Source organism: Apodemus sylvaticus, chromosome 19, assembly GCF_947179515.1.
Source record: "Apodemus sylvaticus chromosome 19, mApoSyl1.1, whole genome shotgun sequence".
Classification (NCBI taxonomy): Eukaryota; Metazoa; Chordata; class Mammalia; order Rodentia; family Muridae; genus Apodemus; species Apodemus sylvaticus.
Window position 1 is genome coordinate 3,820,740 of NC_067490.1, and position 26,833 is coordinate 3,847,572.

At 47.5% G+C, this 26,833-nt stretch overlaps 1 protein-coding gene and 1 long non-coding RNA gene across 23 annotated transcripts in view; one reads left to right on the top strand and one right to left on the bottom strand.

The window, feature by feature from the left end:
• Window positions 1-18,783, bottom strand: part of LOC127669633 (uncharacterized) — a 77,245-nt gene extending 58,462 nt beyond the window's left edge. Inside the window, exon 1 of the long non-coding RNA XR_007974404.1 lies at window positions 18,546-18,783. This is a non-coding gene — a long non-coding RNA (uncharacterized LOC127669633). The remainder of the gene's footprint in view (window positions 1-18,545) is intronic.
• Window positions 1-26,833, top strand: part of LOC127669619 (H-2 class I histocompatibility antigen, D-B alpha chain-like) — a 450,763-nt gene that overhangs the window by 299,723 nt on the left and 124,207 nt on the right. For 3 of the 22 annotated variants that reach the window (XM_052163713.1, XM_052163724.1, XM_052163723.1), the window contains exons 8-9: window positions 3,012-3,059; window positions 18,339-18,422. In XM_052163713.1, the coding sequence (XP_052019673.1) occupies window positions 3,012-3,059; window positions 18,339-18,382 (92 nt within the window). In that variant the 3' untranslated portion in view covers window positions 18,383-18,422. Of the gene's footprint in view, window positions 1-217; window positions 252-2,286; window positions 2,391-2,517; window positions 2,635-2,796; window positions 2,845-3,011; window positions 3,060-3,194; window positions 3,244-17,402; window positions 17,741-17,805; window positions 17,923-18,338; window positions 18,423-18,473; window positions 18,523-26,833 lie in introns of those variants that run through there. The other 19 variants (XM_052163712.1, XM_052163721.1, XM_052163709.1 and 16 more) reach the window with 14 other exon arrangements.

A 26,833-nucleotide genomic window follows, 5' to 3' on the forward strand; every position in this document is an offset into this window, starting at 1 on the left:
TCTGGCTGTGATGTGGGGTCGAATGGGAGCCTCCTCCGTGGGTACATGCAGTACGCCTACGACGGCCACGATTACATCGCCCTGAACGATGACCTGAAAACGTGGACGGCAGTGGACCTGGCGGCGCAGATCACCCGACGCAAGTGGGAGCAGGCTGGTGATGCAGAGACACAGGGCCTACCTGGAGGGCGAGTGCGTGGAGTGGCCCCGCAGATACCTGGAGCGCGGGAAGGAGACGCTGCTGCGCACAGGTGCAGGGGCCACGGGCAGCTCCTCCCTCTGCCCTCGGGCTGGGGCTCAGTCCTGGGGAAGAAGAAACCCTCAGCTGGGGCGATGCCCCTGTCTCAGAGGGGAGACAGTGTCCCTGGGTCTCCTGATCCTCATCACAGTGACTGCACTGCCTCTCCCAGGGCTCAGCCTCCTCCCTGGACAGTGCCCAGGCTGTGTCAGGAGGGAAGGAGAGAATTTCCCCCACTTAGCAATGGCGGCTCCCTGCAGTCTGAAGCCTCTGTCAGCCATGGCCTCTCCCAGGCCGGGTTCTCTGCCCACATGCATTCTCTGTGGTTACTGACTCTTGTCATGATGAGTGTGTCAGTCCTTTACCAAGGACCCGGAGTCTACTTTACCTGATGGGAGACATGGACTCACCTACACTAGGCTGGTTCCACCTGTTTCTAGAACTTCACAAAGAATTCATCCTTGCAGATCCCTCCCTGTCTGTGAGCTTTGCATCCCTTCCACAACCCAATTCATTCTATTCCTACAGTGGTGAGTGGTCACAGGAGCCCTTATGGGGGGACCCTGGAGAATTATAAATTGTGGAATTTCTTTCTTTCCTTCTTTCTTTCTTTTTTTCGGTTTTTGATTTTTGGTCTTTGGTTTTCGGTTTTTCTAGACAGGGTTTCTCTTTGTAGCCCTGGCAGTCCTGGAACTCTGTAGATCAAACTGGCCTGGAACTCAGAAATTCACCCGCCTCTGCCTCCCAAGTGCTGGGATTAAAGATGTGCACCACCACTGCCTGGTTGTTTTTTTTTTCTTTTCTTTTTCTTATTTCTTACTTTCTTCTTTACTTTTTTTTTTTTTTTGAAGGCATTATTTTGTTTCTACTCAGGTTTTGTCTGCATGGAGAGATCCTATTTCTCCAAGCCCTCCTATTAGCATTTGTATCAATCTCCACAGGTGCCAGGGGAGACTGCTAACTTGGATAATTAGACAAATTAAATCAGGGTTCCCATTAAAGGAGAGATTCTTGTGAACTTAGACTGTTTCCTGTCAGAACTAAACATCCAGAGCCTCCTGTTTGTCCTCTGTCCCACAAGTTACAGTGCACCACCCCAGTGAATCAGGAATTGGACTCTGAGAGACAGGGAATTCTGCAATCTAGAGCTGGAGTGAGAGGGAAGATCCTCACACCATGTGAGCCCATTGTGTTCCAGTGAGTGCTGTACTGGGGTTCAGAGCACACTCTACGGATCCTGTGTGACACACCTGTACCTTGTCCTACAGAGGCAGGGCCAGGAAGTATTTTCTCTGGCTGAGTGTGAGAGGTTCACCACATTTCTGCTACACACTATGTGATGGCTGCTCACTTGGACTGACAGTTCTGCTGGTCAGCAAGATGGCCACAGTGGTTGAGTCTCAGTGGTGACACCCTTCCAGTGGCATATGGCCTATAGAGCAGCATATAAGGATGACCATGTCAGGCCAGGCGGTGGTGGCCCACTCCTTTAATCCCAGCACTCTGGGAGGCAGAGGCAGGCAGATTTCTAAGTTCGAAGCCAACCTGTTCTACAGAGTGAGTTCCAGGACAGCCAGGGCTACACAGAGAAACCCTGTCTTGAAAGAAAACAAAACAAAAAACAAACAACAACAACAACAAAAGGATAACCATGTTGACCCACTGGCTCGTGTGGATTCCCTCTTAGCTTCTGAGTCCCCCAGGAACATGTGCAGTTCTGTGCTCAGGGGACCAGCTCTGCCTGCAGGTCACTAGGGCGATGACAGTCAAACTATCAAACAGACACATAGTTCAGGGTCATCATTGATTTAACTGTGTCTTGTGTAGATTTCAGTTTGTCTTCCTAATTGTATGATCTCTTAAATCTTCCACACAGATGTTCCAAAGGCACATGTGACCTGTCACCCCAGACCTGAAGGTGATGTCACCCTGAGGTGCTGGGCCCTGGGCTTCTACCCTGCTGACATCACCCTGACCTGGCAGTTGAATGGGGAGGAGCTGACCCAGGACATGGAGCTTGTGGAGACCAGGCCTGCAGGGGACGGAACCTTCCAGAAGTGGGCATCTGTGGTGGTGCCTCTTGGGGAGGAGCAGAATTACACATGTCATGTGCACCACGAGGGGCTGTCTGAGCCCCTCACCCTGAAATGGGGTAAGGAGGGTGTGGGTGCAGAGCTGGGGTCAGGGAAAACTGGAGCCTTCTGTAGACCCTGAGCAGGTCAGGGCTGAGAGCTGGGGTCATGACCCTCACCTTCATTTCCTGTACCTGTCCTTCACAGAGCCTCCTCCATCCACCAACTCCAATCTGGTGATCATTGCTGGTCTGGCTGTCCTTGGAGCTGTGGTCATCATTGGAGCTGTGGTGGCTTTTGTGATGAAGAGGAGGAGAAACACAGGTAGGAAAGGGCAGGGTCTGGGTTTTCTCTCAGCCTCCTTCTGAAGTGTGCTCTGCTCACTAATGGAAACACAGCCACACCCACATTGCTACTGTCTCCACCTGGGTCTGCTGTCAGTTCTGGGAACTTCCTAGTGTCAAGATCTTCCTTGAGCTCTCACAGCTTTCCTTCTCACAGGTGGACAAGGAGGAGACTATGCTCCAGCTCCAGGTTAGTGTGGGGGACAGGATTGTCCTGGGGCCATTGGAGTGAAGCTGGAGATGGTGGGAGCTCTGGGAATCCATAATAGCTCCTCCAGAGACATCTTCGGGGGACCTGAGTTGTGCCGTGATATGAATACATACATGTACAGATACATTTGTTTTGTTGTACCCTAGGCAGGGACGGCTCCCAGAGCTCTGATATGTCTCTCCCAGATTGTAAAGGTGACACTCTAGGATCTGATTGAGGAGAGGTAGTGTGGACATGATTAGGTTTCAGGGACTCCCAGAATCCCCTGCGAGCAGTGGGTTGTTGGGATGTTGACTTCACAGTGATGGTTCATGACTCTCATTCTCTAGCATGAAGACAGCTGCCTGGAGTGGACTGAGTGACAGCCAGTGTGTTCAGGTCTCTCCTGTGACACCAGAGCCCTCAGTTCTCTTTAGACAATAGTGTCTGATGTTCTCTGTGATCCTATGGGCTCAATGTGAAGAACTGTGGAGCCCAGCCTGCCCTGCACACAGGACCCTGTCCCTGCACTGCCCTGTGTTCCCTTCCACAGCCAACCTTCCTGGTCCAGCCACACACTGGGGGACATCTGCATCCTGTCAGCTCCATGCTGCCCTGAGCTGCAGTTCCTCACTTCCACAATGAGAGAATCTGAATGTGAACTTGATTTTTCACAACTTGGCCCTGAGGTTTGATTGCTTCTTAATTTCATGGATTGGGAATTCATAGAATTTTTTTCTTTAAGAAATAATGACATATGTGTAATCTTCCAGAATCTGTGTCACTTTGCTGTGTGTATCTGGTGGGAGACAGTGAGGCTGTGGGAACTGAGTGTGAACAGAGCTGTGCTGAGTCGGGCTCAGTCAGTTATTATCTGTGATGGGGTCACTGCATGGCTGGGTCACTCCAGGCTCTGCTGTCTCCATCACTATGAAGCACATGCTGAGAGTCTGTCATCACAAGGACACAGGGAAGGACAGAGCCTTGTCCTGTCCTCAGGATTGTGAGCCCCAAGAGCTAAAGCTCAGAGACCCAAGTGGGGATCCTTCAGTGTGCTGGGTGGGTGCACAAGAAAAGTCACTCTACATTTCCTCCCACCTATTTGTTTTAGCTACAAATGATACCGTCCTGAAGCTGCCCTGTCCTATGTTACTGTGGTGATTTCTGCTCCTTTTTTCCAGTGTCTTTTCCAGGGTTCTCAGGTATAGAATGTGATTTTTGGTTGAACTCTCAAGAACACATCTCCAGCTGAGATAATTGGCTTAGATTTTTCAGAACCTATTTTTAATAATGGTTCTCAAGTGCTTAACCTTCCTGCTATCTGTCACCCACCAGAAGCAATGGAAAAGAAAGGATATGAGGATACAGGGAAGTGCACCTGTTTAGAAATGGTTTTTGGGGTAAATCAGATCCACATTGTCAGGTTATCAGCAGTTCAGTTCACAAGAATCAGCAAGGGCAGCTTGATGCAGAGGAAGCCGGGAGGCTCAGCTGTTTGCTGTTTAGAAAGAGTTCCATGGAACAATTTCAATCTCCAATTGTCAGGATACCAGCAGTCCAGGTCTGTAGTGTCAGGATAGCAAACAGGAATCATCAGATGTGGCACAACCCAGCAGAAACAGCCAGGCCTCCGCTGAATCAGCCTGAGTCAGCAGGAGACACCAGGAGAAGTTCTCTGCTGTGCCTCTCTCAACAGAGTGAAGACCAGTGAAGACATGACACTGACAAAGCATTGCGAAGCCAGCTCTGCAAGACCACCATCACTTACACTGCGTCCTATTATACTCTCCCCAGACACCATGTGTTCTCACAGGACTATTTCCTCCCATGAATCTTGCCTCAGCAAAACACCACGTGAGTCTGTACCAGCTGACATATCCAGAAACTTTGCTTCACTCTGCCAATTGGCGCCCTGCAAAAAGGATCAAGAAGCTGCCAGAACATCACCAGAATATTTTTGATGCATTTGTCTCTATGGAGTCATGAGAAACAATGACCAATAAACAATGGTAAGGCTTAGGGGCTGGAGAGATGGCTCAGTGGTTAAGAGCACTGACTGCTCTTCCAAAGGTCCTGGGTTCAGTTCCCAGCAACCACATGGTGGCTCACAACCATCTGTACTGAGATCTGACTCCCTCTTCTGGACTGTCTGAAGACAACTACAGTATACTCACATATAATAAATAAGTAAATCTTTAAAAGAAAAAAGAAAAGAAATAAACTTTTAAAAAAATGATAAGGCTTACCAATACCATGGAGCCTCATCTTCTGTCTGTTGGGTTTTATTTACATTCCCCTTAAATATCGAATGTCTATTTTATATAGCCTTTCATATGTTTACTTTAGCAAAAACAACCTTTCATCTGTGTCTGTTTCAGTAAAACATCATTTGATACAACTGACTTTCCACAGAAAACAGAAGTTTTCATTTCAAGAACAGCAATGCTTCTCTCTCCTGAAATTTGGGTACGGCTTCCTGAACCATTTACACTCCTGGACTATCCTATCTTTTAGCAGCTTGTGTTCCAGAGTTAACTCCCTGAAATCTCTTCATCTCCACTGCCTGCTCTGTGGACTTGTGGCTTGCAGCCCTGACTTGGGCATTGTCTTAGGGTTTCTACTGCTGCACAAACATCATGACCAAGAAGCAAGTTGGGGAGGAAAGGGTTTATTCAGCTTACAGTTCTGCATTGCTGTTCATCACAAAAAAGAAGTCAGGACTGGAATTCAAGCAGGTCAGGAAGCAGGAGCTGATGCAGAAGCCATGGAGGGAAGTTCCTTACTGGCTTGCTTCCCCTGGCTTGCTCAGCCTGCTCTCTTATAGAACCCAAGACTACCAGCCCAGAGATGGTACCATCCACAAGGGGTCCAAGCCCCTTGATCACTAATTGAGAAAATTCACACAGCTGGGTCTCATGGAGGCACTTCCCCAACTGAAGCTCTTTTCTCTGTGATAACTCCAACCTGTGTCAAGTTGACATGCAAAACCAGCATGATGGATGGACAAAAGCACACAAAAACAGGCATGGTGGATGCTGTATTCAGCATAGTCTGCCTTAAAGTCCTGTTCATAGGCCTGTTGTTGCTCTGCACTGTGGACGGCTCTGTATTGCAGGAGACCAAAGTCCCACTCATAGGCTGTACCATTTAAATGAAGTTAGGCTTATAGCCCTAAAGACACAGGAGGCAAAAACTGAGGTAAAACCCTGTCAACGAACCTTTATTTTCTTAACTATATAGGAGATGCCTATTACAAGCCTGATTCTGCAACTAAATGCCAGCTCTTTAGAAATCTCTATCTGTGTCATTCTTCGGAGCAGGTCTACATTTCCCTTGAGCTCCTCCAAAGCCAAGATGGCTCCTCAGCTCTCTTTCCTAGATTTCTGCTTTAACTGTGTCCTGCCAGTTGCTTCTGTTGTTCCTGTAAACCCAAAGAGAAAATCCCCATCACCCCGGATGGGATGCTCTTTCCATAGAGGCTCTTCCAAGCTGAGACACACACACACACACACACACACACACACACACACACACACACAGAGAGAGAGAGAGAGAGAGAGAGAGAGAGAGAGAGAGAGAGAGAGAGAGCTCTTCCCCCAAAGGCCCAATTGCTTGTATATATATAATCTAGCTCGTCCCACACACCTTGCCAGGCTGAGCCACCTTGCTGTTGCTGTCATGGGGTTTTTCTCCTCCAGGACTGCTAACTTTTTTTTCATCCCCCTTTTCCCTGGCATCAGGCCCATGGGCTAGAGTGGGAAGTGCTTCCCGGATGCAGCTAGTTTTTGCTAAGGCTCCATTTCTCTGGTGCTGCTGGGGACTGGAGGGGACTGGAGATGTGTTGTCACCATGGACAACTCCTGTGAGGCCTGCAGGCTGAGGAGATGTAGTGGAGCCTCCATTTTAACAGGACCTGCCATTTTGGACAGCTCCTGTGGGGCATTTACTGAGGTGGCCCATAGGCTGGAGCAGGAAGGAAGGACCTGCTCCACTTTGAGGGATTTACTGTTAGAGACTACAAATAAGCCAGGATAGACCCTTTCTTCCTAAGCTGTGCCTTGTCAGATATTAAGCCACAGGGATGGAAAAGGAAACTGTATTGGTTACTTTTCTGTTGCTGTGATAAAACATCATGTCCAAGGAAACTTATAGAAGGTTTCTCTGGGGATTAGGGTCCCAAAGAGTTAAGAGTCCATCACCATCATGACAACAAACACCAGGCATGGCAGCAGGAACAGCTGAGAGCTCACACCTCCAACCACACCCCCCAGTGACATAGTTCCTCCAGCAGGGCCACACCTCCTAAGCCTCCCCAAACAGCACCAACTGGGAACTAAGTATTCAAGTGACCAAGACTATGGGGGTCATCCTATTCAAAGGACCACAGTAACTAATACAGTGCCACCCAAGCTCTCAGGGCAAATATAGGATCTTCCAGATGTAGTGCCAGTGAAATGGTAGGGATCCCCCAAAAGCAGACAGGAGCTGATCCGATGTAATCACAGTAGGACCTGTTTATTTGAGCTAGCTCAGTTCAGAGGGCTGCATCAATCAGGACCGTTTTGGTGATGAGGAGACAGGCAAGGTTTTATAGTGAGCAGCAAGCAGGGGTGAGTGTGCAAGCCTCTAACTGGGAAGTTACTGTGGCCTTAAACATAATTGGGCAGTGGTGGTGTAAGACCCCCCAAAAGCGAGGGTGCCCCAGCACCCCACGCCTTGGAAGGCGACACCCAAATCACTCGCGAGAAATGGACTCAATGCAATAACATGAGGATTTCTTTATTCCAGAATTCTGGGTTCCATAGCCGTATACCGCGCAGGGTTAGAGGACTATGGACCACGAGTGCCGAATTGTGACAGTTTTTATAAGTTTACGACAAAGCCCGCGAATCACAAACCAATCATTTCTTAGCATGGAGAGCCCATGAAATGCGAACCAATCGATTTGTACCACTCCATAGTTTTTAGGCCAATCAGTTTAAATTATCGGAGCCTGCACTCAGTGGACCAATTAGTTTCCTATTTTCTTGAATGTCTATAGCTGCATGAACTCCTGCATAGGGGTAATGGCATAAGCAGTTTACAGAAGCAAGATAAGCTTAGCCCATTTCTAGTTACCTTATGGGGCCAGGCTCACCTATTCAAGGCTTTTCTGCTAGCTCTAAACAAAGGGTGGGCTCTGGAATGTGACCTTTTACCTAGTTTCTAACAAAGCGAGATAGCATTTTAAACTTCTAACTTCTTGGGTTCATTAGAGTTAGGCTGTATTATTTTCTATCCTCTCAGTGGCATACAACTTTAATCCCAGCATTTGGGAGACAGAGGCTTAACAGATTTCTGAGTTCGAGGCCAGCCTGGTCTACAGAGTGAGTTCCAGGAAAGCCAGAGCTACACAGAGAAACCCTGTCTCAAAAAAAAAAAAAAAAAAAAAAAAAAAAAAAAAAAAAAAAGGCATGTGAACATAATTGGATGGCGCTGGGAGTCATATCATAAACTTAATTTCTGCTACCCTCTGCATTGGTGGTTGCTAGACTGAGGATGGGCTTATAACCTGGGGATGCAGTTTTGTTGGGGCTTGTAACCTGGAGACACAGATCCTGTTGGGGATTAGCCTAGACACTGGAGCTAGGCTCATGTTTTGTTGAGAGGTAACTTGGAAACTAATGCCAGGTACCAGCCTGTTAGTTTGCCTGAGTTGAAGTTCTATAAAATGGATTCTTAATTTAAAAGGTTTGACCTCTCACAGGTGGCAGCTGGCTGACACTGCCACAGAAGGAACCTGGGCAAGAAGGCCTGGTTCTCCAGAGTCACCCAAGGCAATGCTGGTGCCCATCTGGCCAGGAAATGCCTTTTCTAATGTCATGGTGGGCAAGTCCTGTATGTGCCGAGTCCAGGAATGAAGCAACTTTCCAAAGGAAATGTTCAGACACAAGGATCTCCAAGGGGCCATCGAGATGGCTCAGCGTGTGAGGGTCTTGTCACCAAGCTTGGCACCCTGAGTTTGATCCACAGAAGCCACGTGGTGAATGGAGAGACCTGACTCCTGTAAGTTATCCTCTGAGCCTCACACGGGAATCATGTTATGCACATCCCTGCACATGATTATTAAATCAGTGCAATAAAAAAGAAAAATTGGGGCTGGAGAGATGTCTCAGTGATTAAGAGCACTGACTATTCTGAAGGTCCTGAGTTCAAATCCCAGCATCCACATGGTGGCTCACAACTATCTGTAATGAGATCTAATGTTCTTTTCTGGAGTGTCTGAAGACAGCTACAGTGTACTTACATATAATAATAAATAAATCTTAAAAAAAAAAGAAAAGAAAAACTGGTTTCATGTTGAAGGATATGGAAACAGGTATGTATAAGGACACATATGTATAAGTTGTGTCCAATTTTCCTCCAGACTTTCCACTGGGGAAGTTTTCCTGTGTCTAAAACCCACATTGTGATGAGAGGCTACCAGGATTGAAGGGCAACCCATGCAAGGATGATCACAGAGATTTTAAACTACTTTACGTGTTACGTATTTATACTATTGCTTTATGTGTATGGTGTGTAAATGAGGGCACTCCCCAGCTGTGGTGTGTGTGTTGGGAACAGAGGGAGTCAGAAGACAATCTTGGGGACACAGTTCTCTTTTTCCATGTGGGTTCTGGGGGACTGACACCAGGTGGTCAGACCTCATGGCAATCACCTCTACCTGAGTCACCTCACCATCCAACACCCTGTTTTTGGAAGTGTTGAGAAATCAAACCTGGGGCCTGTGTTGTACAAGGTGGGCACACTTGTCACTGAGCCACATTCCCAATGCTTGAAAACCTGTCAGCAGACAGTGTTTTCTGTTATTTCAAAGGCCGGTACTAAAGCTTTGGGATAAAGATGGAATTAGAGACTACCTTTTAAAAACAGATTTGGGTGACATACAAGAAGCACTTTGGCAACAGAGTTAGGTGATCTGAAGATCTAAATCTAGGAGAACCAGGTCTGAATGGAAATTTCTGGCTTCGTTGGAGACCCTGTTGTGTCGTGTGATGTTTTTCTGGAATCTGTCTACTGGGAGGATGATTTTGCTGAAGCAGACACGTGGTGTTATTCTGGAAGCTTCCTGGAAAAGGGGCGAGTGATGTTTTGCTAGAGCTTGAGAGACGTCCTCTTGAGAGAACACCTGGTGTTTGGAAAGGGTGTGAATATAACCCAACCTCGGACGATGCTGTGTGGCATTGGTTCACCTGCCACTCTGTGCTGGTCCTCACTGACGATGCTGTGGCATTGGTTAGCCTTGCCTTCTTTGCTGATCGATTGTCATGACTTTGTAGAGAGAAACGAACCAAAGAGCTTCTGGTGAGTTCCAGCAGCTTCTTCCTGCTTCTGCAGACTCAGGCCGATTGGTGGAGCCTCAGAGTTTCTTCTGGACTGAACTGCCATTGCTGACTCATGTGAACTCAGCTGCCGACATCCTTACAGTACAGACTGGATTCGCCCCGAAGAACCATGTCTAAACATGTCCAACCTCTCCTTTGCCCTATTACCTTCCCCTTTCTACCGCTGAAATACATGGAGTTGAGAAAGCTCGGCTGAATCAGATCACCCAACATATTGAGAACCTCAGAATGGAAGGAAGGAAATGTGTTGAGTTCAGGGAGATGTTTTGCCCTTGTTTCCACAAGAGAATGAAAGCTATGAATTCCTTCAAAATTAATAAAGATTAGATTTGAACAGGGGAGATCTCATGAAAATCTTGCTTAAAAAAATGAAGGGAGAAAACAAGAGGGACAACAAAACAAAGAAAACAAAACAGAACGCGGATTCTCAGCCCTCCACATGGAAACAGCTCTGAGGAGGCTGAGTCATCTTTGTGTGCTGTCATTATTCAGAGCAAGGCGGGCAAGCAGGGATGTCCCTCAGATGCAGCAGGAGCAGGAGCAAGCAGACAGAGAGCAAGCCTTCCCTTGTTCCATGGCTTCCTGGAGGCTTCCAGCAGAAGGTGTGGCCCAGATGAGAAGGGGGGAGGGGCTGCAGCTCAAATATCCTGGATTACAGGTGTGTTTTCCTATCTCAAAGAAAAGGATGGGGGGGGGGGTGCACGCCTGTAATCCCAGCACTCTGGGAGGCAGAGGCAGGCAGATTTCTGAGTTCGAGGCCAGCCTGGTCTACAGAGTGAGTTCCAGGACAGCCAAGGCTATACAGAGAAACCCTGTCTGGAAAAACAAAACAGAAAGAAAGAAAGAAAGAAAGAAAGAAAGAAAGAAAGAAAGAAAGAAAGAAAGAAAGAAAGAAAGAAAGAAAGAAAGAAAGAAAGAAAGAAAGAAAGAAAGAAAGCACATTAAGCAAAAACGCCTCTCAGATGTTGCCCTCCATTTTGGGGTTTTTGTTAATCCCACATGTAGCTGACATCACAGAATCAACATCACAGGCCCTGTCAGAGTTCTGGAGCTGCTCTGTTTGGGGCTTTGCAGCTCCTTTTAGCACTCATGGCTCTGCCTCCTGCCTCCGCTCTCACAGGGAGTTTTCTTCCCACGGGTGGAGAAGCATGTGAAGTTCTTCTTGATGTAAGTTTGAGGAGAGCAGGGCAGCGTGAGACTTGAGACCCCTGGAGAAGTGCAGACAGGAAGGAGGCCCTGGGGCAGCTCAGCCAGCCTGGATCCCTTTACCCTCAGCTCTGTGGGCTCAGGCGCTGTCCTCCTCTGTTCTTCCACCAGGCGGCGCTGTTGCCCAAGACCGTGATGCTTCTCTTTCATCTTCCACAGGTGGGACCATGGAGGGTCTTCAGTGGGAGAAAGATGGGGAAGGGGACACCTTTCTTTGCAGGAACAGTCTGGATGTTTGGATGTCAGGGTCTGTTACAAGTTAGCATTCAAACATCTGAGTGGAATTTATCTTGTTCATGGGTAATCAAAAACTCACATTGGCACAAGTCCAAAGAAGAGCACACACTGTGTCTTCTTCCTGGGATGACGCTGTGATTCACTGTGCATAGTAGGTCCATAAAGCGAAATATCTTCTGTATTTTTAATTTTATGATTTTTTTCATATTGTCTTTTCAGTAAAGTCTGTTTCAACCATCTTTTCCTGTTCTGTTCCAGAACTCTGTTCATTGACTGGTTGTGCAGATTTGTCTAAAGAGCCCTGTGTTCTCAGCTCCTGGCCTCACTCTAGTTGTGTAAGAGAGAGAGGGAGTATTTTTCAAATCATATTTATAACATGTTATTTTTATTAGATGCATTTGTTTTTGTATGTGAGTGTGTAGGTGCACTAGCACTGGATCCCTTGGAACTGAAGTTGCAGACGTTGACAGCCGCCATGTGCTGATGGGACTCAACCTGGATCCTCTGCAACAGCAGCAAGTGCTCGGAGCTGCTGAGCCATCTCCCCAGCCACTGTTGCAATGTTTCCATCAGGAACCCACACAGCTGACCCACAGCACGCTGGCTGAGCACAGTGAGAGAACTAGAGGCTCAGGAAGAGACAGGGCAGTGCAGAGCTCAGGAGGGAGGGTGCTGGGCACTGATGGGGTGAGGCTGAGGGACAGAGACAGAGAGGGGCTGAGCAGGAGGAGACAGAGGCAAAGGGGAGATGCTAACTCAGCAGAGTCCCCCGTTTGAGGGCGTTTCTGTACAGACTGCACTGGACACGTATCTGGACCCTGCTGGCCTCTTACATCCCATAGTGAACGCTGTGCTGGTTTGAATGAGAACAGCCACACAGGCTCATAGGAGTGAATACCTCAAATCCAGCTGTTGGAGCTGTTCAGAAAGGATTGGCATGCGTGGCATGGTTGGAGAAGTGTCACTGGGGCTGGGCATTGAGGTTTTAAACATTTCCAGGCTCCAGGCACCTGTGGTGGGCAGTGCCAGTTGACTGCACAGGCATGGGCAGTGGTTTTGGCTGGGATTTAATGTTATGGGTGGAAGAAAGTTGGACCCAGGGGCCATTATAGAGCAGGTGTAAGTGCAGATCGCTATAGCCAATCACAGGAGCTGCTGAAGATGACTGACAGGTGTTTCAGGAAGTGCATCTGGAAGCCTGGGGCTCCTTGGATAACTCAGAGCAGAAATGCATCACCACGTGCATGGACCGCTACATGGACACCTTGAACACTGTGTCCCATGCCTGCAGCTCTCCACTGCAGAGGGAACAAGCCAACATGTGACTGAGACCTGTGCCTCAGTGACCCGTCCAGCAGGTCCAGTTATTCCAGGGTCCTGAAGGGGCACTACCTGAGGGTCAAAAATGGGGGGGAGAGAAAAGGGAAGCCAAGCACGCTAACAAAATCAGAGTCAGTCTGGGTTGTGTCAAGGCTTCCTCTAATGTCGGGGAGGTAAGTGGGTTTTAAGGCTTACAGAGAAGGAATTGACCTTCACACCAGACAAAGGAGGGAAGGGCAGAGACACCCCTAGAGATGGAAGCAGGAAGCGAGGTGGTCATCTGGTCACCTGGAGGGGACACCCGGAGTTAACGCCAGCAGGTACATTCCGTGGTTAGGGCAGGAACATCTTGTGGTATTCTCGGGATCTTCTCACCCTGGGCAGGAACATCTTGTGGTATTCTCGGAATCTTCTCACACCAATAGCTCAAGGAGAAGGCTCTAGTTAATTGTTCTTATATTTTAGCAGCCACCACCTTAGGGCCATGAGTAAGCAAGCGTAAGTCCGAATAGCTCAGGATGGCTTCCCACACCTCAGGACGCTGTTCTCAGAAGAGAGCAAGGACCAGTGTGAGTGCAGGGACATGGCTCCTTCCACTGAACTGTGACCTCATGAGGGCAGGTCAATAAATCCCTGCTGGGAGGGTGGGGGCTGAGAGACTCCTGCTGTTCCCTGATGGCCCAAGAGCTTTCAGAGGAGAAGAACTTTAATCTGTGGCTCAGAGACTGTTTTGGTGATGTTTTGGTGAAGAACATGGCTGCTTTTTGCCATTGTCTGAAGAGACTGCCTAGAGCTAAGGTAAAGAGATTTATATTAATTGCATCTGCAAAGGAAGTCTCAAAAAAGCTCAACAAAGACTTTGTTCTATGGTTAAGTCTGATGAAGAGAATTTTGAACAAACATAGCAAGTCAGTAAGAAACATCCCTCCATGGCCTCTGCATCAGCCCCTGCTTCATGACCTGCTTGAGTTCCAGTCCTGACTTCCTTTAGTGAAGAACAGGAACGTGGAAGTATAAGTGGAATAAACCCTTTCCTCCTCAACTTGCTTCTTGGTCATGATGTTTGTGCAGGAATAGAAACCCTGACTAAGACAGCAGCCCTCTGCAGGTGAACACACAGCCTGGTGTCTGTGGGGTCAATGTGGGGCTCGCAGGCCAGCACCTCTGCTTCAAGGAGAAGCTTCTGTCTACTGCAAATCCCCTTCCCCACCTCTTACTGTTGACACTCTATTCCCAGAAGTGGCTTTTCTTCTAGAAGACTCCAGGGTCTGACTTCTGAGGAGAAGAAGGAAGAGGAAGGGTGGAGTTGAGGACACAGGGAGTCTGGCTTGCAGGTTTATCATGGTGTCCAGACAACTTCTGGGTCAGAATTCTGAGGTAGTGATGTCATGGGTGGGGGAGCGCAGGGTTGGGGATTCCCCATCTCTCCAGTTTCACTTCTGCTCCTAACCTGTGTCAGGTCCACAGGTCCATCTGCCAGGACACTGATGACAAGCTGACAGATCTCAGCCCACCCCCCACCCCACCCTGCAATTGGGTGGCAAAATCCTGGGAAACCAAACAGCATTTCTGTGGCCCTGGTTATAAATTCTACGCAGCCCGCGGGACTCAGATGCCCTGGATCCAAGATGGGTGCGATGGCACCTTTCATGATCCTCCTGCTGCTGGTGGCAGCCCTGGCCCCAGCCCAGACCTGCTCGGGTGAGTGCGGGATCAGGGGGAAAGGCCTCTGCGGGGAGGGGCGGGGACTTTACAGGGAAAGCAGTGTCCCCATGTCGCTCACCGGACCCTCCGACCCTTCTCCACCCGGGCCCCAAGCCCCGCGCCCTTCTCCCCTCCCGGCCCGCGCACCTGCCCGGGGTCCCGGGAGGAGGTCGGGGTCTCACCGCGCGCCGCCCCCAGGCTCACACTCGCTGCGGTATTTCGAGATCACTGTGTCCCGGCCTGGCCTCGGGGAGCCCCGGTTCATTATTGTTGCCTACTTGGGCGCTTCGACAGCGACGCGGAGAATCCGAGGGCGGAACCGTGCACATCGTGGGCTGAGCAGGAGAAGCCGAAGCATTTGGAGCAGCAAACACAGATCGCCAAGAGAGAAGAGCAGATTTTCCGTGTGAACTTGAAGACACTGCTCCACTACTACAACCAGAGAGAGGGCGGTGAGTGACCCCAGCTGGGAGGTCACCACCCCTCCAGGTCTCTACACAGGGGACAGAAACTTCCAGGGAACCAAGTCTCAGGTTCAGACCAGTTTCCCATTCAGTTTGGAGGAGTCTGCAGCTTAGGCAGGGATGATCCTGGGACAGGGCGAGTGGGCGGGGCCGGTGTGGGAGGGGCCGGTGTGAGTGGGCGGGGCCGGTGTGGGTGAGCTGGGATGACCACAGGGTCCCTGCAGGCTCCCACACACTACAGGGGATGTTTGGTTGTGACTTGGATTTGGACGGGCGCCTCCTCCGCGGGTACTGGCAGTCCGCCTATGATGGCCATGATTACATCGCCCTGAACGAAGACCTAAAAACGTGGACAGCAGCAGACAAGGCAGCGCGGATCACCCGACACAAGTGGGAGCAGGCTGGTGCTGCAGAGAGACACAGGGCCTACCTGGAGGGCGAGTGCGTGGAGTGGCTCCGCAGATACCTGGAGCGCGGGAAGGAGACGCTGCTGCGCACAGGTGCAGGGGCCGCGGGCAGCTCCTCCCTCTGCCCTCGGGCTGGGGCTCAGTCCTGGGGAAGAAGAAACCCTCAGCTGGGGCGATGCCCCTGTCTCAGAGGGGAGACAGTGTCCCTGGGTCTCCTGATCCTCATCACAGTGACTGCACTGCCTCTCCCAGGGCTCAGCCTCCTCCCTGGACAGTGCCCAGGCTGTGTCAGGAGGGAAGGAGAGAATTTCCCCCACTTAGCAATGGCGGCTCCCTGCAGTCTGAAGCCTCTGTCAGCCATGGCCTCTCCCAGGCCGGGTTCTCTGCTCACACCCACTGTCTGTGGACATTGACTCCTGTCATGCTGAGTGTGTCAGCCCTTACACCTCAAGACCGGAAGTCTTCTTTACCTGATGGGAGACATGGACTCCCCTACACTAGGCTGCTTTCCCAGTTTCTAGAACATTCCAAAGAATACATTCTCACAGATCCCTCCCTGTCTGCAGGGTTTGCATCCCATCCACAACCCAACTCTATCTATTCCTACAGTGGGAATGGTCACAGGAGCCCTTATGGGGTGCCCTGGAGAAATATAAACTGTGGAATTTCCTTTTTTATTTATTATTATTATTATTATTATTGTTATTATTTGGTTTTTCGAGACAGGGTTTCTCTGTGTAGCCCTGGCTGTCCTGGAACTCACTCTGTAGATCAGGCTGGCCTCGAACTCAGAAATCTGCCTGCCTCTGCCGCCCCAGTGCTGGGATTAAAGGCGTGCGCCACCATCACCCGGCTTTCTTTGTTTCTCTTTTCTTTATCTTCTTTCTTTTTTCTTTACCTTTTTTCGGTGGGAGTGGGGTGGAGAAGGTCTTATTTTGCTTCTAGTCAGGTTTTGTCACTGCACTGGAGTGGTCCTGTTTCTCCATGCCCTTGTGTTATCATTGGTATCAGTCTCCACAAGTGCCAGGGGAAACTGCTAACTTGGATAATTAGACAAGTTAAACCAGGGTTTCCATTAAAGAAGACCTTCTTGTGATCTTAGACTGTTTCCTGTCAGAACTAAACATCCAGAGTCTCCTGCTCTTCCTCTGCCCTCACAAGTTACAGTGTTTCCCTAGTGAATCAGGAATTGGACTCTGAGAGACAGGGTCTTCTGCAGTCCAGGGCTGGAGTGAGAGGGAAGATCCTCACACCCTGTGAGCCCGCTGTGTTCAGTGAGTGCTGCACTGGGGTCCACAGCACACTCCAGGGATCCTGTGTGACACACCTGTACCTTGTCCTGGAGAGACAGGGGCTCTGAGTCATTTTCTCTGGCTGAGTGTGAGAGGTTCACCACATTTCTGCTATACACTGTGTGATGGCTGCTCACTTGGACTGACAGTTCTGCTGGTCAGCAAGATGACCACAGGGGTTGAGTCTCAGTGGTGGCATCCTTCCAGTAGTATACGGCTATAATTTCTAATTTTGATGTGAACTCAAGCACATATTAAATTACCTATTTTCCATTCCATCTTCCATTCTATTAACACCTATCTCATGCTATAGAACATCACGTAAGGACGACCATGTTGATCCACTGGCTCATGTGGATTCCTCTTAGCTTCTGAGTCCCCCAGGAAAATGAGCAGTTCTGTGCTGAGGGGACCAGCTCTGACTGTTGCAATGACAGTTGAAGTGTCAGACACATAGTTCAGTGTCATCATTGATTTAACTGTGTCTTGTGTAGATTACCATTTTTCTTGTTAATTGTTCGATATTTTAAATCTTCCACACAGATCCCCCAAAGGCACATGTGACCCATCACCCCAGACCTGAAGGTGATGTCACCCTGAGGTGCTGGGCCCTGGGCTTCTACCCTGCTGACATCACCCTGACCTGGCAGTTGAATGGGGAGGAGCTGACCCAGGACATGGAGCTTGTGGAGACCAGGCCTGCAGGGGATGGAACCTTCCAGAAGTGGGCATCTGTGGTGGTGCCTCTTGGGAAGGAGCAGAATTACACATGTCATGTGCACCATGAGGGGCTGTCTGAGCCCCTCACCCTGAAATGGGGTAAGGGGTGTGTGGGTGCAGAGCTGGGTTCAGGGAAAGCTGGAGCCTTCTGCAGACCCTAAGCAGGTCAGGGCTGAGAGCTGGGGTCATGACCCTCACCTTCATTTCCTGTACCTGTCCTTCCCAGAGCCTCCTCCATCCACTGACTCCAATATGGTGATCATTGCTGTTCTGGTTGTCCTTGGAGCTGTGGCCATCATCGGAGCTGTGGTGGCTTTTGTGATGAAGAGGAGGAAAAACACAGGTAGGAAAGGGCAGGGTCTGAGTTTTCTCTCAGCCTCTATGAAGTGTGCTCTGCCCATCAATGGAAATCACAGCCACACCCACATTGCTACTGTCTCCACCTGGGTCTGCTGTCAGTTCTGGGAACTTCCTAGTGTCAAGATCTTCCTTGAACTCTCACAGCTTTCCTTCTCACAGGTGGACAAGGAGGAGACTATGCTCCAGCTCCAGGATAGTGTGGGGGACAGGATTGTCCTGGGGACATTGGAGTGAAGCTGGGGTTGGTGGGAGCTCTGGGAATCCATAATAGCTCCTCCAGAGACATCTTCTGGGGGCTCAGTTGTGCCGTGATATTAATACATATTTGTACAGATACATTTTTTTAGCCATAGGCAGGGACAGCCTAAAGCACTGATATGTCTCTCCCAGATTGTAAAGGTGACACTCTGGGGTCTGACTGGGGAGGGGCAATGTGGACATGATTGGGTTTCAGGGACTCCCACAATCCCCTGTGAGCTGTGGGTTGTTGGGATGTTGACTTCACAGTGATGGTTCATGACTTTCATTCTCTAGCATGAAGACAGCTGCCTGGAGTGGACTGAGTGACAGCCAGTGTGTTCAGGTCTCTCCTGTGACACCTGAGACCTCAGTTCTCTTTAGACAACAGTGTCTGATGTTCCCTGTGAGCCTATGGGCTCAATGTGAAGAACTGTGGAGCCCAGCCTGCCCTGCACACAGGACCCTGTCCCTGCACTGCCCTGTGTTCCCTTCCACAGCCAACCTTCCTGGTCCAGCCACACACTGGGGCACATCTGCATCCTGTCAGCTCCATGCTGCCCTGAGCTGCAGCTCCTCACTTCTACACTGAGAATGAGAATCTGAATATGAACTTGATTGTTCACATCATGACCTGAGGGTCGATTGCTTGTTAATGTCATTGATTGAGAATACATAAGAGTTTTATTTGAAGAAATACATGGTAGATGGAGAACCTTCCAGAATCTGCGTCACTACACTGTGTGTTTTTGGGACAGGATGAGGCTGTGGGAGCTGAGTTTGACAGGACTGTGCCCAGGTTGGTTCAGTGTGCGGTTGCCCCTCAGCTCTGTTACCTCTGAGCTGTGCTCTCTCCATCACTATGAAGCACATGCTGAGATTCTGTGATCACAATGACACTGGAATGCCAGAGCCTTGTCGTGACCCCAGGATTATGAGCACCAAGGATGAAAGAACAGACTCAATTGGGGATTCTTTAATGTGCCAGGTGCACAAGATAAGTCACACTACATTTCCTCTCACCCATTTGCTTTAGCTTCTAATGATGCCGTCCTGAAGCTGCCCTGGATGCTCCCTGCCCCATGCTACTGTGGTGATTTCTGCCTCTCCTTCTCTCCAGCGTCTTTTCCAGGGTTCTCAGGTGTCTGGTGTGACCTGTCTGCTCATCTCTCAGGAGCACATCCACAGCTGGGATAAGACCTGACAGAAATGCTTCTCTCTCCTGTAACTTGGGTACCAATTCCTATACCTGGAATATCTTATCTTTTACATCTTGAGCTCTGGAGTTAACTCCCTGAAGTCTTAGTCTCTGTTTCCAGCTCTGTGGACCTTTAGCTTGCAGGCAAAAGTCCTGCTAATCAGCATGTTGTTGCTCTTCATTTAGACGTGTCTGTATTGCAGGAGACCAAAGACCCTCTTATAGGCCTGTATCTGTTTAAATTATCTCATATTAATACCAATAAGGACACAGGACACATAAACTGAGGTAAAACCCTGCCAGCTCAGTGAGGAAAATTTATTTTCTTAACTATTTATAAGATTCTGTTTACAAGCCTGATTCTACAACTAAACTGCCAGCTCTTTAGAAATCTCTCTGTGTGTCATTCTACCAAGCCAGTCTGCCTTTCTCTTGAGCTCTACCAACCCTGAGGAGGTTCCTTAGCTTTCTTTCCTAGATTTCTGTTTTACCTGTGTCTTACCAATTGCTTCTTTGTTGTTCCTGCAAGCCCAAAGAGAAAATCCCTATTCCATAAAGGATCTTAAAAGCTAAGAGGAAAAAAAAATATATAGGTTTTTTGGCGGTTTTTGGTTTTTTTTTTTTTGTTGTTGTTTTTGTTTTTTTTTTTTTTGCTGAGACAGGATTTCTCTGTGTAGCCCTGGGTGTCCTGGAACTCACTCTGTAGACCAAGCTGGCCTAGAACTGAGAAATCTGCCTGCATCTGCCTCCCAGAGTGCTGGGATTACAGGTGTGTACCACCACTGCCTGGCTGAGACAAAAAGAGAAAGAGGAAGTGAGACAGACCAACAGAGAGAGAGAGAGAGAGAGAGAGAGAGAGAGAGAGAGAGAGCTGTCAAATGTCCAATTGCTTATAAAAGAAGTCTCTAGCTCCTCCCCTCCACCCTTGGCAGGTAGAGCCATGTCATTGTCATGGTGGGGTCGGGGAGGCTCCAGGAAAATCCAGTAGAGTCTGAAAGACTGAACCCTTTCACATTTGGGGGGGAGGCAGCACAAGATCACCTGCTGACTTGCCTGGGGTCACCGGGCAAAGACCACAAGCCCTCTCCCATGCACCTTGCCTTAAAATAAGCAGGCACTTTCCATTCTTCAGTGTTCTTATCATGGAGAATTTAGAGGCACCCGAACTACAGCTCTTCAGGCCACATATAACTGCATCTGCCAAATGCAATGTCTATTTAGGCTTTTATATTTTGCTAACATTTAGGTCTCCTGTGTACAATAATAAAATATTCTGTGACATAGGCCTGGCGGTGCTTAGGAACTGAACATGTCTGGTGCAGGCTTTTCTGGCTGGCAGGGAAGGCAGGGACTGGTCAGGCTCTCTTCTTTGCTCTTCTGGGTCTGTGGCCAAGTTTTTGTTAGACCTCCCCCTGACAACTCTGAGTTTTATTACTTATGTTACTATCCACAGCTTTTGTGTCCTCTGGAAGTATAAACAATCATCATCCCAGCACCATACACTCACTGACTTCCATTCTGATGCTAACACATCCTTATGGTATATAGGTTGATTTAATTCCACAGCGTTTTCCTTGATCCAGTGTCTCTCAGCTGCTGTTCTTTCTTGTTAATGCTCAGAAAATGTAAAGTTAACAGAGCACAATCTATTCCACCCCTGGGTCTTAGTTCTTTCTTTCTGTTTTACAAGAGTGTTCCTTATGGTGTGACAGGCCTTTTCTACAACCGATTGTCTTGCAGCATTGTGTGGTGCAGCTGTAATGTGCTTTATAATGTGCAAAGGGTTGCTGCATCTTATTGGAGACATGTGTAGGGCATTGTCAGTCCTGGTTTGTACATATTCCCATAGGAGCCATTACTTCTAGTAAATGTGTAATTGCGGAATTAGTATTTTCAGAACTTAAAGCAGTTGCACATTGGAAATCCGAGTATGTTTCTGTGTTATATAAACTTTAGTTTTCCAAATTCTGCAAACTGAAACACATCCATCTGCCAGATTTCATTATTTATTTATTTATTTTGGTGCCCTGAGCATTTCTTCTAGTGAGTACTGGAGTTTGGTTCTACAAAAAACAAGACATTTCTTTATAAATTCCTTGGCTTGTTGCCAGGTGATAGAAATTTTTTCTATACACCTTAACTGTTAACATGTTGTTTTTCATGAGTATCTGAGGTGTCTAACACATTTCTTATGAATAATTGGTTAATTTCTTCATTTCCTTGTTTTAATGGACCTGGCAAGCCTGTGAGAGACTGAATATGGGTGACATATGATGGCTAGTTTCTATTTCTGACAGCCTGTTGCAGTTGCAAAATACCAAGGTTAACTCTGAATTATCCAGAATAAATTCAGCAGTTGCTATGTGCAGAACAACTCTGTCTGCATATTGAAACTCAGTGGCTATACTAAGAGATTCAGGAAAATCTGATAATACCATAAGGATTACACACAACGCTGATATTTTTACTGAAGCATTTGGGCTTTGAATTACTTTGCTTATTTTTTCCTTACTTATAGCAGCCATTTCCAACGTTTTTGCATTCGTATGGAATAGTGCCCCAGGAATTAGCATTACCATTACAATACATTGACAATCAAATTTGTTCTTCCTCCCCCCCCCCCCCCCCCCAGACAGGGTTTCTCTGTGTAGCCCTGGCTGTCCTGGAATTCACTCTGTAGACCAGGCTGGCCTCGAACTCAGAAATCCACCTGCCTCTGCCTCCCAAGTGCTGGGATTACAGGCATGCGCCACCACCGCCCAGCTAAATTTGTTCTTTTTATTAGGGAAAGTTGCTTTCTTTTAGGATATTTGTTAATTTCTTCCAAATACTTGTTACAAACTCTTTGCCAATCTTCAATGATTACCCATAATGATGTAATCTCCATATTAGTGTAAGACTCTGTAATTTTTGCTTGGGACAATTACTGACAATTGGCAGAGTTGTACTTTTGCAATCAAATCAGAAACTTTTTTAATATAAGCCTTTAAATTTTCTCTTTGTGTGTTAAGAAGATCTATTCTAAAATACTACTTCTCTTTTCATAATGATCCTAGTAGGAGAAGGAGTTGAAGGCAAAATAACCAAAATACAGTCCGGTTTGGGATCTATGCCATCCACATATATACCTTCCAGTCTCTTTTCTATTAAGGTTACCTCTTTCTCTTCTTATTGGTTAGCTGCCTTGGACTGTCCATGTCTGAATCTACTTGCAACATTTGAAACAAATTACTAATCCAGTGGTGGGCCAGAGCCAATTGGTATCTCCCATTAATTTTTAAAAATCATTGAGATTTCACAAGTGATTTTTTTCAAATCTGTACCCTCTGCAGGTGAATATTCTGTTGACTTATTTTATAGCATAGCTAGTGAATGGAATCTCCTCTCTGTATTATTTTTTTTTTTCAGAAGTAATCTTCAAACCTCAACAAAGCAAAATCCTTTGGGTTTTACCAAACAATTTCTCTAAAGTGTCTACATCAGAATCAGCCCTCAGAATATTATACATGTAACGGTAAATAATGGATTGAAGAAATTGCCTACAAATTATTTCTAGCAGTTGTTACATTAAATATGACACAGTGTTAGACTGTTTAACATGCCCAGTGGGAGAATTTCCACTGACATAATTTTACAGGCTGAGCATTGCTATAAGCAGGTAATATGAAGGCAATTTTTCCTTATCCTGCTATTGCAAGGGAACAGAAAAAAACCAGCCTTTTAAATTAGTTACAGTCAATAAAGAAGATAAAGGAATCCCAGGCTGTAAGGACCCATTTGTTGGGATTGCTGTGGTGCTGATATGGATTCAAATCCTAAGTACTGGCCCACAAGATCTGGTTGCCCCAGGAGATGATCCTCATGCACATCCAGTGATGGTATGTAAGCATTGCCCTCCAAGTTAATTTGTCAATAAAAAGCTAAAGCCTGTGATTGGTCAATAGAGGGAGTAAGGCGGGACTTAAAGATTGAGTGGAGGGTCTCAGGAGAGAAAAGGAAAAGACTAAAGAAGAGGAGGGGAGGAGGTCACCTGAGAGTAGAAGAGCTATGAGCACACAGCCAGGACAGACAGCAAACAGCAAGGGACATGTGGGCGGGGTGGAAGTCAGAATAGCTCCAAAACCTGCCCAATCTAAGCTTACACCTTTCAAGTAAAATAGCAGGATGGTGTGTCTTTTGTATGCATGGCCTAGAATGTGTCATTCTTTTATATCATTTGGTTTAATTACACTATTCATTGTAATTCTCAAATCTGTAAGCATCACCCCTACCCCAATTTCTTTTTTATAGCAGGTTCAGGGGAATCCTGCGGGCGGGTAGACTCCTCTGTGTGTTGGGCCCCAGCTGCTCTTGTCCCAGCTGATCAAGTGCCTGCAACTTTTCCTTAGAAAGAGATGCACACATGCTTGAGAGCCAACCATTTTAAGGGTAGGGCTATAACTTTAATTTTCTTAAACCATGTTTTTAATTATGTTTTTTAAATGCTTTAACATCTCTTTTAGCCCTTCCCCCAACTCCAACCCCAGAGCTAGCAGGAAAGAAAGGATACAGGGGAAGTGGACCTGTTTAGAAAGGTTTTTTTGGAGTAACTCTCTCTGTGTTGTCTGGAAATCAGTGGTTTAGTTCATAGGTTAGAAGCGGTTTCTCCATCCACTCGCAAACATTTCAGGGATGCACTAGCAGTCTGGTTTGGCAGAGTAGGGAGAGCAAACACAATCAGCAGTGTACTGGCTGGTTTTGTGTGTCAATTTGACACAGGCTGGAGTTAGCACAGAGAAAGGAGCTTCAGTTGGGGAAGTGCCTACATGAGATCCAACTGTGAGGCATTTTCTCAATTAGTGAACAAGGGGGAGGGCCCCTTGTGGGTGGTGCCATCCCTGGGCTGGTATTCTTGGGTTTTATAAGAGAGCAGGCTAAGCAAGCCAGGGGAAGCAAGCCAGTAAGGAACATCCCTCCATGGCCTCTGCATCAGCTCCTGCTTCCTGACCTGCTCGAGTTCCAGTCTTCACTTCCTTTTGTGATGTACAGCAATGCAGAAGTGTAAGCTGAATAAACCCTTTCCTCCCCAACTTGCTTCTTGGTCATGATGTTTGTGCAGGAATAGAAACCCTGACTAAGACAAGCAGTGTGGCAGTACCTAGCAGAGACAGCCAGGCCTCAGCCTTGGCTCCTCTCAGCAGGAGGGACCCAGAGCCATGTCAGGAGAAGTTTTCAGCTGTGTCCCTTTCAAGGAAGCAAAGGTCAGCAAAGACTTGAGACCCACGAGCTCACTGCACTGGCAAGCCAAGCTCAGCCCGAGTCAGGGTCAGCTGAGTCCTGTTTACACTCCCCAGACATCACTCATCTCCCACAGGTCTTGCCTCAACACATCTCTTGCTTGCGCTTGTGTCTGTCTCAGCTGACATCACTCTGCCAATCAGCCTGAGTCTGCTAAGGCAAAAAGAAACTGTACCACAGCCCCACAGGATTTTTGGATCCCATCTCCCTATGGAGTCCCAACACATGCAGCTCAACGACGAAATGTAAGGCAGCCAATACACGCGTGTCATTAGTGAAAAATCTTACACCACGTGTCCTTTCGTGCTTGCTCCAGCAGAACAGCCTTTCACCTGTGCTGCTTCAGCAAACATTCCTGCAGGAGTCGGCCTTAGCCTTTCACACCCGTGTCCACTTTAACAAAACCTTCCTTCATGGGTTTGCCCCAGCAAAACCCATCCAACACAGCTGCTCTTCCAAAGAACCCTTAGTTTCCACTTCATAGGGGCCATTTCAGCAGTGACCCCTCTTAGAAATTTGGAAACTCAATCCCTGTTGTGTCTTGTTTTTGAACAACTGGCATAGTCTGTGGTTGTTTTGGATGACATTTTTCAATAATTTCCCCAGAAGCATCTTCCATTTCACCCCCTTTTTAGGGATTGACTCTCATATTGTGGGAATATTAATCTCTGTTCTCTATTGTTGTAGTAAATCTCATCCCCATGAATTTATGGCTCTGTCAGCCACACGAGGTCTTAACTTTTCTATTTGACCTTCCGGTTCCACACATTTAACCCATCACACTTGTTTTTACCTGAGATAACTCTTTCTATTCCTAGAAACTGAGTATAAACCTTTAAAAGTGGCCATTCTGAAATCAACAATTTGTGCCACATGATAGTTACATCCTGTATCCACAAAACCTATTTCAATGTGATTCACTTGATAACTCAATTTTGGCCTCTAGTCATTGACAGCTGTTTGCCAGAACACACATTCCCAACACTTCCAACCCTGCTGAGCTTTCTACAGGAGCAGCTTAGCCTCTGATGTAGGGAAACAGTGACGCTCAGGATCCCATCACCTGTGCTAACTGACATCTCTCTTTTTACATAAGCCATTATTTCACTTATAGTTGAAATCTACAATAATTTGTGAATGAACAATCAATCCTTCGAGATTCAAACTGTTTCTTCCCAAGACTGTTCCTACTGTCCCTGAGGGCAAAAGACCATATCATCATATCTCCAGTAGTTATTTTATAACTTTCAGTCTTTAGGAAGAGTGTAAGATGTTTGTCTGTGGCCAAGTCTAGAGCAGCACTGGCTGCAATAGCATGCTTTAGATCTGCAACACTTGGTTGAGGTTTTTCTGCCTGCTCATTATTTCCTGGCTGACATGGGGCAAACAGCTTGTCCTTTATTCAGTTGAACTTGAGTTAGGTTCCCCATTGGTTTCCTGATGGCAAGAAAATGCTGTCAAGAAATCGCCTTGGCTATCTCTCTAGGACCTGCGCTCCTTAGTCCAGTGGCAACCCTTGTTCTGTCACATTGCCTGAGTACTCCTGGAAGCCTAGGGTTTTCTCTGATTTATATTCAGAATATCCATTGCCCTTAGAGATGCCTGTTACAGTCCAAACTCTGCCATGGGATAACCAGGATTCTTTGGTCCAGGAAGGCACAGGTCCGGCGAGATGACAGATGGAAACAACCACACACACACAGAGGTGGTTGAATCTGAATGTATTTAGGAGCTTTAAAGCAAGGATTTTTATACACGAAGAGTTGGTATTACCATTTCAAAAGATGTAGCCAGTGAGGCAGGCACAATTATCATAACCATTTGATACAAGGAAATGCAAAATCAATCAGGTACAATGTTTCTCATGTAACAGATACAGAGGATAAATTTACAGATGCCATCAAACTTCCTCATTAGAGTACAGGTCACTATTAGTTTACAGTAAACCTTCATAGAGTTTGAAGTTTCTTTTTTCTTTTTTTGTTTTTTTCGAGACAGGGTTTCTCTGTATAGCCCTGGCTGTCCTGGAACTCACTCTGTAGACCAGGCTGGCTTCAAACTCAGAAATCTGCCTGCCTCTGCCTCCCAGAGTGCTGGTATTACAGGCATGTGCCACCACCGCCTGGCAAGTTTGAAGTTTCTTATACCCCCTGTATCTAAACAAGTTTTTGTGAGAAATCCT